We start from the raw sequence: 14,408 nt of genomic DNA on the forward strand, positions 1-14,408 counted from the left end.
TTAAATATTTACCTATTTTTTAAAATATACATTTAAATTATTTCGTACAATGGCAATAAAAATTATTTTAAACCAAAATCCTTACATCAAAAATAAAATATCAAATCATACATTTTGCAACCAAAATATAATTTTACAAATACTACATCCAGTGTACAGACGCAAAACGTACGCAGAATCAATTTCTCAAATCCAAATACTTAAAATACAATTTTCCGATAAAATTGGATGAGTGTCATAATTCTGTATTCCGTTAAATTGATTCAGACTTAAACTAACGACCCACGTGAGACATATATGCGGTTTGAGAGTAGCATGTAGATATATTGTTTAAGTGCAGTATAGGAGGTTCTGGTGCAGAGTTTGCCAATCATTGCACTAAACAAGTGCCGGTAAAGTGTAATCATTTTATTTCTAGCTTATTTTCAGAAGCTTGTTTTATTTATTGCTGCAGATACATATGCAGACTTGTGTGATTATTACAAAACAGCTTATAAACCCACGTCAAGTTATAGTAGTAGTACTTTATTTATGTCGCACTAAAACTGAACAATGGGATAATTGCAACGGTCCGGGAAACATCGATGAAGATAATTCAAAGACAGGCATCATAATTTTGATACTCTACAGCAGTGTTTCCCAAAGTGTGGTACGCGTACCCCCAGGGGTACGGGAACAGTTAAGCGGGGGTACGCGTTCTTATGCGAAATATCTTGCAACAAACAAAAATTTCAAACAATTTTATTTAAAAATAAAACTAGCCATGAAAATTTACGATTGCCTATTTTTCTATTGACTATTTTTTGCAGAGTTAACAGTTAATAATTAATAGTATCAACAGCCAGTTGCGATTTTTAAATTTTGTGCAATTTTTTATAGTAAAAAATGCATTCATTTTTTTTATTAGTGGTACACAGCGTTACGAAAAATTTAGAAAGGGTACACAAAAGTCATAAGTTAGGGAAGCACTGCTCTACAGAGAGGACGACTTCCCCTCTATGGTAGCCCGACAACCTGCGCACGAAGACGATCACTTTACAGTAGAACAGTTTAACCAGGACCGATAACAAGCACCCTCAGTCCCTTCACAGGCTGGATTTCAAAGTGGTCACCCATCCGCTCACTGACCGTAGCCAGTAATACTCGATTTCGGTGATCTAGTCGATCTACTAATAAGTCAACTTTGGTGTAATTTGAAGAACAAACAGCGCATGTTAAAGAAGGATATCTTTAAGAAACATTTAGGATTACAGTGGGAGTCGAACCCGCTACCTTCACTCTAAATAGAATATGATAAGTAGAGCGGTGAGATCACGCTGCCTCATAGGCTGAATAATCTTTGTCTTCCACTAGGCCCATTCATCCAGGCCCATTTTGCCCGCCGTAATGTATGGACAATTTTTTAAAAAAACATTGTACATTGAAGTTTTAAAATACTGCCATAATTAGACAAATTAAGGTTTCTTTCCTTAATTGTTATTTTTCTACCATTTTAAATATTGTGGGTTGCATGGAGTTCTGGGTTGGTATTTATATAGTATTCATTAGGCTTCAACATTCATTAAAATAATTTGTTTAAGAATTTTTACTCAAGACTGTACTCTTAGACTGACATTAGCTTTATCTGGTTTTACTTGTTTTCTTATAAGTAAAATTAGATTAAATAATTAACTTTATGACTTTTGTCTGCACTATGCTTATGACATGTTCTCACTGAACCCTTCTCATAGAGATTTGTAAAAAAAAAAGAAACTAAAAAGAGCATTATTGAAAAAGTATACGCATAAATTTGCTTTTGTTTTATTCAAAATAGAGAAAAGCGTTCAGATTTTCAGGGGGAAAAAATAATAATTGGACCATAGTGAATAACTTTTGAGCAAAGGATTGGATCTTCACATTCTAGGACTCAATCTTAATGGTTCGAAGGGGTGACCTCAAACGTACTTATTAGTTAGTACAGACAATATTTTAAGCTACAAAATCAGATATAAAAACGTACTTTTTCTGAATAAACATACCTTTTATGACGTTGGATTTGGATTTTTGAACCCCAAAATATAGGGGACAGCAGTAATCTGGGAAATATGGTCCCTATAGTTTGGTTTGGAGAGCTCTCGAGATGTTACGAAATAAGCAAAAAATAAAATTTACATTAATTTGCCCAAACGTCGAACCGCTCTCTTATTACTAACAATCCAAATAGTAGTTACCCACTATATTTTGAATATCAGAAATCCGAATCCGTCGAAAAAAGAGATATATTTATTCTGCGAAAGTACGTTTTTTTGTCTGATTTCGTAACTTAAAATATCGTTTGCACTTATTAATTAACATAATTGAGATCACCCCGAGCTATTAAGATTCAGTCCTAGAACGTGAAGATCCGATCATTAGATCAAAGTTATTCAAGGTAGTGTCCGCTTTTATTTATTTTGCACTATATATACACATAATTTTACATAACTTCCGTTTCTTGAGATCGTTCGGAATTCTATGACTCCCGTTTAAGAATTTTCGCTGCTCTCACCGATGTCAATTGTGATGGAATGCTGGATAATATAATCTCCTATCAACTGTCATTATCAGATCCTACAATAACAAAACATATTTCCATCTAAAATACAAACAAAGTGATAAAAGAAGGTAAAGTGTGCCCTCCCGTCGGGGACGTTCGTTCACCAAAAAACTCTTATCGCAACTTCCAATATCCGACCGTGGTCTCACGTTTCGAGAGCCCTGCTATAAATGATGACAAAGAAGCGAAATTTTGACTCAGTCCACCGATTTTCCTACCACTAGATGGCAGCAGCGCTGCATTTAATATCCCTCAAACTAAACCTCCAGCTCCCATGTCATCCCACCGAATCTAAGTCCTCAGTCTTACCGCAGCCGAGCTCCGGTGCATCTCATACCACCCGCGCAGTTCAAGTTGAACTTCCATGTCTCGTGGCCGTACTTCCGCCGCTCTTCCCTTTTCGGAATTACCCGTTACCGGTCGCCGACATGATCTGAAGGACCGGTGAAGTGTTAAATAAAAAAAACAGATCCGGTGATTACTGTACCTGTTATTGTGTTTGTGCACTCATTTTATTACTCGTTATCGCGTGTGCATTATTTGTTTATATATAGAAAAATCACTGGGATTTTGTTACTTATAAACGGGTGTCACCATGCCATGGATGATAGTAGTGATTTTGTTGACACTTCTGGACACACTATCGTCAGAGGTGTCATGCATTCGCCTGGCCGATATCTATTGGAACGCCACCAACCCAATGTAAGTGATTTATGGATAGATTAAAAATTACATTTGGATATTTCCGATGCATCGAATATGAAATATAATACGAATTCAAAAATTTTCAACTACCGCAAACTTGGCATATTTTTTGAATATTTACGCGTTTTTTTTATTAATATCCTTAGGAAAGTTTTATTATTATCATTATTTGTGCTTATTTTTATTGCACAAAGTAAAAATATGAATAAAAAAAGGGCACAATTTATTAAGAGCTCACTTTATTTTCAATCACAAGATTGCACAATTTAAAGATTTACAATTCAAATAGGTGTAGTTGGTCAAAGAGGTATGACTATCTTTCAAAGGTTTGAATTCACAAATTAGAGCTTATTAAAGCAGATAAAAATATTAACAAAATGTACATTTTTTCGTCAACTGCAGGTCTTCAATATTCTACTGTCCATCAATTTTCTTTATCAATTTTAAATGCAAACAAATATACATTTATTAATTATTACTCTATAAATTTAATGGGCATATTACAGAAAAAGGGAAAATTCTTCGACTTAAAATATTTAACAATGTTACTTTCTTTTAATGCATTTTATTGAATCCATAATTCTATAACTTAAAATCCATAACTTAAGATTATAAACAAATGATAATAAACTTTAAGAACATTCTAAGTTGAAAACGATTTGTATTGAAATAGAAGTTTTATGAGATCCTAATAAACAATATCGATATTTTAGATATTTTAAGTTTTTGTTTCATTGATAATAGCAAAGCATTAAAATTTAATTATTTCTGAGGAATATCATTTCAATATACACGAAATAACTTCCAGTTCATTCGCTTTTTCATATTTTTTTTTTCCTTTTCGATTCTATGCAACAGCAATAAATTGGCCTCTACCAGTGGAGTGGAGCCGTCGTAGGGGCTTGTGCCCCCGGGGGTTTAATAAATTCACAACATTCTGTATTATTCTCATGGCAACTGGATCTTCAAAATCCTTTGGATTGGTATAGGGTTTAGAAAGTAAATAAAAAAAATATATATAAGTTTCGCAAGTTATTTGGAAACTTGTCCGCAAACCACAGGAATTAAATACATTACTTGCTGTTTAAAATTCAAATGTATTTTAATAAATTCTTTTTGAAATTAATTCGTTTATAAAACGAATATTTCAAATAAGCTTCCAAAAAATATTTTTTTAAAGTTTTTTTAAAAATAACCATTTTGAATTTGTTTGCGAAATAATTAGTTTGCAAAGTTTGCTAATTAAAGGTTTTACGTAATATGCGATATCTTTAGATGTAATTGTTTTTTAAGCACATATAAGTTATGTTCTGACTTAATTAAATTTAGTTAAGTCTTGGCAAAAGATGTTTATTCGTTTTGGGTTGCACACAAATGAATGAAAAAAACTAAACAAATGAAACGCGTCGACTATGAAACATGTTGGTTAAACACGTTAGAAATGAAAATAAATAAAATATTTGAAAGCCGTAATAGAAACTTGAGTTAGTTATCTTATATCAAACTATTTTATTATTATAAATTTGCATTTTAAAACATTTTTTTGAAGAATTACAGTTCTCGAATAATGTAGAAATAGTTCTTAATAGAAAAGAGTAAAGAAGAAAAGCCAGTAAAGAAGAAAGGGGAAAAAACACATATTTTATCATATAAGATCTGATTAACAGGTTATATGGTGCAACACATTTTATACTACTAGTATACGTAATTTTGTCAAGAATATAAACTACCAAGTTTAAAAGAATAGAATCTTTTTAAAGGGTTTTGATTTCATCGAGGAAGCATTACTGCATAGCTTTTTTTTCTTCGACTTTCTATGACTTGTCTAAAATTGAACTTAGGTTTCTGAATTTTTACCGTATTTTAACAAAGCGCAGATCTTATTTAAGTGCAAACAATAGTGTGAAACAATTGAAAGAACTTCTATTTGGTTTTTTAGATTTTAATTTCGAAGGATAAAAAGATACCATAACGCCTTACCCTCATAATAAATGTCTTAAGAATTACGATATCTTAAAACTACTTTTAATAGGCAGCCAAATATACAGTTTTTAAAACCATTCTAGCTCAAAGAAAGTGAAAAATAAAAAGTATTTTTTAAAATAAAAAACAGTTTTTGGTTGTTGTTTTTTTAAATAAATTATTTTTTGTCCCCTGAAGAAGTTTAAAATACTTACCAATATTCATTCAAATGTTAGTATGAATTATAGCAACATATTATATGCAATTTACCAAGTGTAGGTTTATTAGAAGTGGAGAAATCTTGAGCGAAAGTTGAAAAAATGTGAATTGAGAAAATGAGTTTTTAAGACAAAACTTTGAATAAATAACTTAAAATAAAAATACTTGAGTTTGCAGACGATTCCGTATAAAAATTGATTTTCTGTTTTCAGTAAGTGGATTTCAGTATGTTTGCTGTAACTTTAAAAAATTATTTTAGTATTATCTTAGACTTGGTGTCCAATTGCTCAGAATAAAACATCGATTTGTTTTTAAATCGAAAAAATTGTAAGCAAAACCCTTGTGACCCCTTAAACGTTTGTTGTTGTAAACTGATTATTTTACGTATTCGCCGTTCTAATAATTTAATTAAAATATATAATTTCATATTTTTAAATTATTGAAAAATATAGGCAGAAAAATACAAATACCAACTCTTACAGGTGGTAACAAATACTTAAACGCTAAACCTAACGTAATCATTAATAGTTAAGTTTCTAAGTCTTAGTAAACTGTTAAGTCAATCAACTGTTTACCAATATATCGATGAAAACATTTATAAATTTCCTTAAACAGTTGTTGCCTTAAGAAGTTGGTATTTGTTAGATAGTTAATTTTAATTTAAAATAGAGCTGATATTTTTTAGAGAAAAAAAATAGTTAATCGTTATTAATTTGTATTCGAAACAAAGCTGCTGTTACCAAAAAGTAGTTACCATTTGTAAGACAGTCAATTTTTCCATAAAATACAGCTGATATTTTTAAAAAATAATTAATCGTAATTAATTTAATTTGAAAACTAAATTAATTTAGTAAATTCATGTAGCACTAAGAAATTCATCTCAAAATGTATAGTTATGCAGAACACCAAGTAGGGTTTGGGAATTATAATACGTTATTGTATTATTAACTTTAATCGCTTTTAGGATATTTAACCTAAAAATTAATCTTAGTGTTTGAGTTTCAATAGCTTTTCGACTAATAACCTTGATTATTATTTAAATATATAGGAAATAGATTATTAAATAAATGTTAAAAATTGTTTTCTTAAATTATGTCGAAGCTGTTTTTTATAAAAACTAAAGATTAAGATTCAAAAATTTATATAATTAACAATCGCTAACAGTATATTTAATAATTTTAGTTTATCAGAGTGTATTTTATAGAAAATTAATATGTACTAATAAATGTTAATTTTTTCCATGTTATATTAATATCATTTTTTGTAAATTAACTTTGAGATATTTATATTTTTTGAAGATATTTGTGGGTTAGATTTAATTGATTTATGTCCTCAGTATGAAGTATAGAAGCTACTTTAATGCAATTTGTTTCAAACAATATTTTATATTATTATGTTGCAATTCAATTCTAATTACAAATTACAATTTATTTGAGGGACTAAAGGAAATTCTTGATTAAAATCTACCCAACAATTGCATTCGTTCTTTATTTGACGTATTATTTTTAAACTTCGAGGAAAACAACTAAAGAAAAAACATTTATTTAAATGTGCATTTTTGAACTTATCTTATAATCCTAAGTACAAGAAAATAAAAATAATAAACATAATCCTGAGTAGAAAAGAAAACATCGCAAGAAATTAATAATAAAACAATCTTAGGCTTTTTTTAGCGTTCTTTGCCGCAATCTTAAAAACGAAAGCAGCTGTAGGAGAAGGTTTAGATTTAAAGATGTTTTCATTAGATTAAAATTACAAAAAATTTTATTTTTTTTACTGAGGAAAATTGCTTTGTATATTATACGGTATTGTTAAACTGATCAAATAACATGTTAGAAATCGCAAAAAATGTTTCTAATTATTATTTCATTCGTAATTATTATAATACTTTTACGTTGTTTGAGGAAACAATGATTATTACCTATTACGAACTTATCCATTTATACGAATGCGCATTATTTCTGGGACAATAGCATCTGTTTATGATAGGTGATATATGAATCAGATTGAACTAATTAAAAAAACAACAAATTTTTATATAAAAATATTAATTTTAATAAATTAATCCTTTACTGAACACATAGCTAATAAAATTCTATTCCTGTGATGCATATATTTTGATACATAGAAAATATAGTATAAAGAAAACAATTAAGTTTGGTTCAATTCAAGTCAAAGAATTTTTCAACGACGACGTGCTTAGGTAAATTTAGACGTCAGCTGTTTATCAAATTATTTAATCATCACCTTTTATTTAAATTCACCGAAGTTTGGTATTTCTGAATAACTCTCTGCCACCATTTAGGAAACATATAAGTTTTCTGAAGTTTTTGGGATTATAACAAAGTAACAAGTTTTAAGTTTTTGAAGTTGAGAATACAAAATACTATCTTCTGTTGTGAATCGTTTTCAGTTTAAATATCAATACTTTTTCCTTTTTTTTTTTAAATTAGGTTTCCCGTTTTTGAAATTATATAAATAAAATATGGCCTTAACAGTGTTTTTTAAAATTTATTTTCATCTATAATTTTGCCTCAGTTCAACTTGAGTTTTTCCAAGTTCAACTTTTATTTATTTTATTTTTCTTAATTATGTATTTTTTTCTGAGCGATTTGGCTTTTCTTTCAAGTCTTAACAATTAAAAATAAAATAAAATTTTGCGTAAATCTTTTGTATTTTCCGAAATTTGTAATGACTTTAGAACTACAGTAGCATAAAGTAAATGTCGATTTAATGAACAAAAAGTATTCATAATTTGTAATTTTATACAAGATGTATTTCATTTTTTGATGTCATAAAAATTTAACAATGAACATATTCTGAAATCAAAGTGCATACAGAGACTTTTAAGGAGCAAATTCTTTTAACATTTCCTAGAAACACGACAAACTAGAATTAAATATTTTATAACAATTATTAGTTAATTATTAATATATGATTAATTTGGCTAACTTATGATCAATAGGGTCTCAGATCAGGTCATTCATTAGTTCAGGGTTTCTTCACGCTTAGACCTACTATTACAATAAATGTAGATACATGTGAAAAATTCAATTTTTTACCTTACTTATTATTCGTCCCGTAGTGGACTGATTGTTAAGACACGGTTCCCAGCGGATCACCGACATCAAGTATCACTGGCTGCGGTCAGTGCGGTGGGTGACCTCTTGGATTAGTCTGCATAGGGACATAGGGACCGAGGGTGTGCGGTATTGGTCCTCGTTAAAATGTTCTGCCGCGAAGTGCTCGACTTCGCTTGCAGGTCGTCGGGCTACCGAAGCGGGGGTGCCATCCCCTCTGCAGAGGATCAAAATTATGATGACAAATTATGAATTATTATGATCAAAATTATGAATTATCTTCAGATCATCCTCAGGGATGTTTCCCAGACCGTCGCCAATAGCCCATTGTGCAGCTCTAGGGCGACGTAAATAAAGTACATGAACTACAACAACTACTTATTATTAAATATTTAAAGATATTAGCTTTTTTTATTTTAATTGACTAAAAGCGTTAAAAACATTAGAAAGTGTAGTACTTTCAAAAAGGAATTCATGTTAATTGAAAACAGTAAGAGAGTTAAAATATGGATTAGTACTGCTTGAATCGTAAAATTGTCAACAACAAAAAAATTATTGTCAAGCATGGTTTGGTGTTGACTAAAAGCATAAAAACTTTAACAAACAAAAAGTTGTGCTTTCAGATATTAACAAGCACTAACTTAAAGCATCAAAACAAAACGGGTTTTTTTTTCTAAGCTTATATATTAGTGTTTCTTTTAATTCGATTTAAAAACTTATTTACTTGTTTTAAAACTTATTCATCCCCCAACTTTAAAAATAATACGAATGAAGTTAATTATCCTTGTTCGTAAATGCTTGTAGAATGTTAAAAGTTATTTTAATTATACGTTAGTTTTTTTTTTAAAATCTAGATAATTTATTTAAAATACTTTTCTTATTAAGACACTATGCATTGTTTTATAATATGCGCTTATTATTCCAGAAAATTAAAAAAGCAAATCGTTAAACTTTGCTAAAATAAACTTTTCCTGAATGACCAATTCTGTCAATTTAAAAAAGTATCCCTTTTCAACTTATGTTGCTCAACAGATATTGCAAAAAGTCCAAACGATAACAAACGATAACCAAACGATATTGAAAGTCCAAACGAAAAATTCTGTGTATTTACTTAACTTCGTTGATTCAGATTTTCATACTTTCTGTTCTCAGTGAAATGATTTTTACGTCAAAGAAAAACATTTTGTGGAAGAAACCAAAAACGTCTGACTAGCGTATTTTACGAAGAAATTGATTTATTTGTTTCAAAAGATTTTTTTCTATTATTGACAAGTGTATTTTTCTTTCCTATTAAAACTAACTTCTGCAATGAATTTTGCTTTTAAAATTCCTGACCATTTGTTAAGTTATTTTACAATACATTTAAAAAAAAAACTAAAATAATCTTATTTTTAAATAATAGAAATAATAAATGTAAATTACGTGGAAGCATCCGTAACGTTGGTTGTACGATTTTAGCAACAAATATTCCAATGCTTAACAGGGCACAATTATTTTACAAATATTTTTTAAAAACTAAACAAATCCGTAAAAAACTTTTAAACTGGTAAAATATCAAAAATAGATTGTGAGTGTGGTGATTTTATGAGTGTGAGTGTATGAATTATTCGTGAGTGTTTAAGAATATATCACACATGTTTTGAACTACAAATTAAGAAAAAAAAGTAGAATTTAATTTTTCATGCTTTTTTTTCGCAGACACGTGCAGAAATTTTTAAATATTTGTTTCCTTTACTACATTGTTCCCTAACTCAGTAGTATATGCATTCGCTTTTAAGATAATAGTTCAAAACATAATTGATAGTAGATAAAATTCTCGAAATATTTTTTGTTTTGGGTGATAATTATTTTTACATTATTTAGTTTTAAGTTAAGTTTTTACGTTATTTAGTTCATTAGTTATAATTGTTTTTACATTACTAATAAGCAAAAAATGCCTTATTTTTACCTAAATATGACCATTTAATAAAATAAAATGAATTAATAATAGTTTTTTGCTAGTTTTAAAAGTTTTGACACATAATAAAGCACATAAGCTAGTTTTTTTAAAATTTTATATTAATATTTTAAAAAAAGTTGTCGTAACTAGTCGGATACTATCTATCCTCTTATTAACTAGTAATTTATTTATCTTTCATATTAAAATTACTATTACAAAGAAATCTTAACTTTTCAAATACCCGATAATATGCTTAATTATTTAACAATATTTTTTTTTAGAAAAAACTAATACGTCCTCTTAAATTGATAAAACAACAAAAATGAATTAAGCTTAAAACTTCAGCTCATACGTTGCTGAACGATCTTAGTAATAAATATTCCACTTCGCTTTAAAAAAATTAAGATTCTTTCCCCTTATTAACAAATGAATTATTAGGTTGTTAAGCAGGCACGCTTATTAATAGAACACATCGAGCAAAAAATTGAAAACAGTGAAAGAAATATTAACATGATAAACGTTTATATTTTATCCGGATCATTAAGGGTTTTTTTTTTCCTACGAGGTCTTTAGAAGAAAAAGTTGACACACTCGGTATAATTTGTTGAAAATATTTTTCATAACGAACGCTTCTCACAAATTCAATCTGGGAAGTACCAAAATTACTTTTTTTTTTCTACCAGTCTTGTATTTTTGCGTTGTAGCCGAAATGGAATCAGTGTTTTGACATTTATTTCGAATCCTATGTAACATGATGCATAACAAGGGATTTTGGCGATTGCTTGGCATCTCGCCAACCTCCGTTTTGTACGAATAATTTCCTTAACAAACATTATTCTTCTAAAAACTTTTTCGATTTGTTTCATTGCTTGTTTTTTTTATGAGGGTTATTCTAATGCTAATACTCGGTTTTTTTCCTCACAGTTTTTTTTTTATTTATTTTTTGCTAAGGTTGAATTAATGCATTTGTAAAGATTTAAATGTTCATATTCAATACAAGAAATCGGCTTATTTTTTTTTAAATTAATGCTTCGCATTATACAACGTGTTATCACGTTTTATCTTTCTTAAAAATAAACCAAGTATTAAATGCAACGTTAATTTATCAAAATATTTTAAGAAAATTGCTTTTGAATTCTAAGACTTAGTGAATAACACTTTCAAATAAAAATAAATTCATTAAATAAAAATAAACTCAGACAAAGTAAACTATTCAAAGCCTAGTCGATTTATATTATGTTAATGTTTCAAGCGTCGATGATTCCAAAAATGTAACTTTGTCATTAATTTGTCTGAAACATGTTAGGAGAAATAAAACTGTTAAATTACTTAGTGCATGACAATTTTAATACACGTCTATTTTGAATAATAAGTCGCAACATGATCATCATGCATTTTATTAAGTAAAAATAATAAATATATCTTAAACTATAGTATAAATGTAAGAAAATATAGATGTAGATGTATGTTAAACTTTTTTTTATATAATTAGGTAGAAAACAAAGTATAAAGCACGAATTTATCGAGTTTTTGGTATCTATAGAAACATAAAAAAACTCAGTGATTTTTACTGAAACGCTTTGGTAATGATTTTGATAAAATAAAAAATAAAATATGACTTTATAATAGGTGATAAAATTTGGTGAATGTGGTAAATTTTGATAATTATATCATCATATCTCGGAGTATGGCATAAAAACCATTTATTCGGTTAATCTCAGAAGAAAAGTATGATCAAAACTAGCAGAATATGGTAAAATTTATCGTGTTTCTGGCTCTATAAGAACATCAAAAAACTCATAATTTTTACCGAAACAATTTGGTAATGATTTTGGTAGTATTAATAATAAATTATATGACTTTATGTGATGGAATTTGATAAATGTGGTTAATCTTGATAATTGTATCATGATATCTTGGACTATAGCATAAAAAGCATTTATTCGGTTCAATTTACTTCTCAGTTTTGTATTTTTTACTATATGTTTAGTATTAAGAAAATCAGAATTTCCAGTAAACTGTTTCCATATTAAAAGAAAAATAACCGATCTGAATGATTTAAATACCGTATATATTTTGGTTTTATTAACAAGAATAATTTTTTTTGATTATGAATTATGTTTTCAAATTTCCAGAATTTTGTTTGCAAAAATTTCATTATTATACTCTACGGTAATTTTAGCAGAATTTTTTCTCTGAGCATTAATGGTGATATTTGTTAAAAAAAACCCGAAACGGCTTTTATCTCTTTTAACTATTTTATTAATTATTTTTATAATTGTTTCTATTTTATAATGATCCAGCAATTTTCTCATAAAATACTTTGATTGCTCTATTATTATAGCTTGAAATATTTTGCTATACTTTTAATTAAAGCACTATTAATAATTTATGTATATAAATCACTTGTTCAGTACTTTTAAAAAAAATATCAGAAAAGCAGGAAAATTAATTTTTTAAGGTTAGTCAAACTAGGGATAGTCAAAGAATTTGATGAAGACAACTGGAAGGGGGCTGAATTTGATAAGGTTGATTTGATTTAGGGGGTCGATGAATGCTAATGCTATCTAATCGAAAATTTATTGACAGTTTTAATTAAAAGTCAGTGATCAAACGAGATTTGCAGCCGCTGGTTTAAGCAATATGCAGGCGTTCAACGATTTCCAAAGTAAATTAAAAGAGTTTAGTGAATGAATAAATCACCTTTATAAACGACTATTTTAGTGAAAAGTTGAGAATAAAGTTTAGTGCAAGACTAAGTTAGGTTCAGGTTAGGTCAGGTAGGTTAGATCCCTTTTAGGTTCAAAGGTTAGATTCCTTTTAGGTTAGGTTCAAAGATAAAATAAAATTTTGAGCAACTTGGTAAATATATCATTATATTTTTACTAAACTTCATTTTCAAATATAAAACCTAAATTTGTAGTTACAATAAATGGGGAAAGAGTAACAATATATAACAGTATATATATATTCAAACAATATATAACGGAACTTTTAAAATGTTTATTACGAGACGTTTGGCTTTGGTGTATACGTTATTTTATAATGTGTTCTAAAAAAATTGAGGTACATTTTTTTTCATGTTTAAATTAATCTTGCATTGTCTTTAACAGTTAGTTACGTAAAGTTTATAATTGCAACTTCTCTCCTGCATATTTTAGTCATTCACATTTGCCGATATTCCTTATCGAAATATGTTGCTGATCTGTTTACATATTTGCACAAGCATCTGCAATTGTGTAAACAGAATTACTTAAAAGAACACAAGTATTTCAATTACATACTTTTTGTTAGTAACATTTCACTTTAAAAACATTCCCTAAAGTAATTTAAATTTTAAATCCCTTTTTTGGCACCATAAACAATCGTCAACAATAATCTCTTTTTTTTTTTACTGCTATAAAAATTCTCAAGTCGTCGGTGAAATTCATTCCGAAAGTATTTTAAAAACTGTCCTCAAACAGAAGGTCAAATATTTAAAATGCGCCAATGAGAACTGAGCAAACGATAAACGAATTCCGCCTATAAACAAGCGACACGTCGAACGGAATGCAATGTTTCTTTACGTTATTATGATCATTTTTTTTCTTTTACTTTACACATAAGTTTTTAACTTTGTGTCTTTTGGACTCGTAAAAAATGTAATGGCCGATCTGAAGGGAGCATTTGTAATGCGCTAGTTAAAAGAACTTTCTGCGTTAGATAGAGGTAGAGAAAATAAATAAGTAGAAATAAAACGAACGGAAGAAAAAAAAACTCGAAGCATAGGAATCTTTTTCTGGTGTCTCTAATGTATGAAGTGTCTCAGTAGTGCCGCAGCTCGTAAATATGGCCTGGGAGAATTTATACATATGGATGGCGTGCTTAGCGCGGGTGATGTGCAAAATGTTCTTTCGATGGAATCTTTATGGGGGTTTGTTCCAAAATG

General features: G+C 28.6%; 1 protein-coding gene across 1 annotated transcript in view; it reads left to right on the forward strand.

Moving 5' to 3' along the window:
- The first annotated feature begins 2,849 nt into the window (after positions 1 to 2,849).
- LOC107437062 (ephrin-B3) overlaps positions 2,850 to 14,408 on the forward strand; it is a 544,282-nt gene continuing 532,723 nt past the window's right edge. The window contains exon 1 of the mRNA XM_021148830.3: positions 2,850 to 3,277. Coding sequence (XP_021004489.1) covers positions 3,171 to 3,277 — 107 coding nt within the window. The 5' untranslated portion in view covers positions 2,850 to 3,170. The remainder of the gene's footprint in view (positions 3,278 to 14,408) is intronic.

This window comes from Parasteatoda tepidariorum, chromosome 4 (genome assembly GCF_043381705.1).
Source record: "Parasteatoda tepidariorum isolate YZ-2023 chromosome 4, CAS_Ptep_4.0, whole genome shotgun sequence".
Lineage (NCBI taxonomy): Eukaryota > Metazoa > Arthropoda > Arachnida > Araneae > Theridiidae > Parasteatoda > Parasteatoda tepidariorum.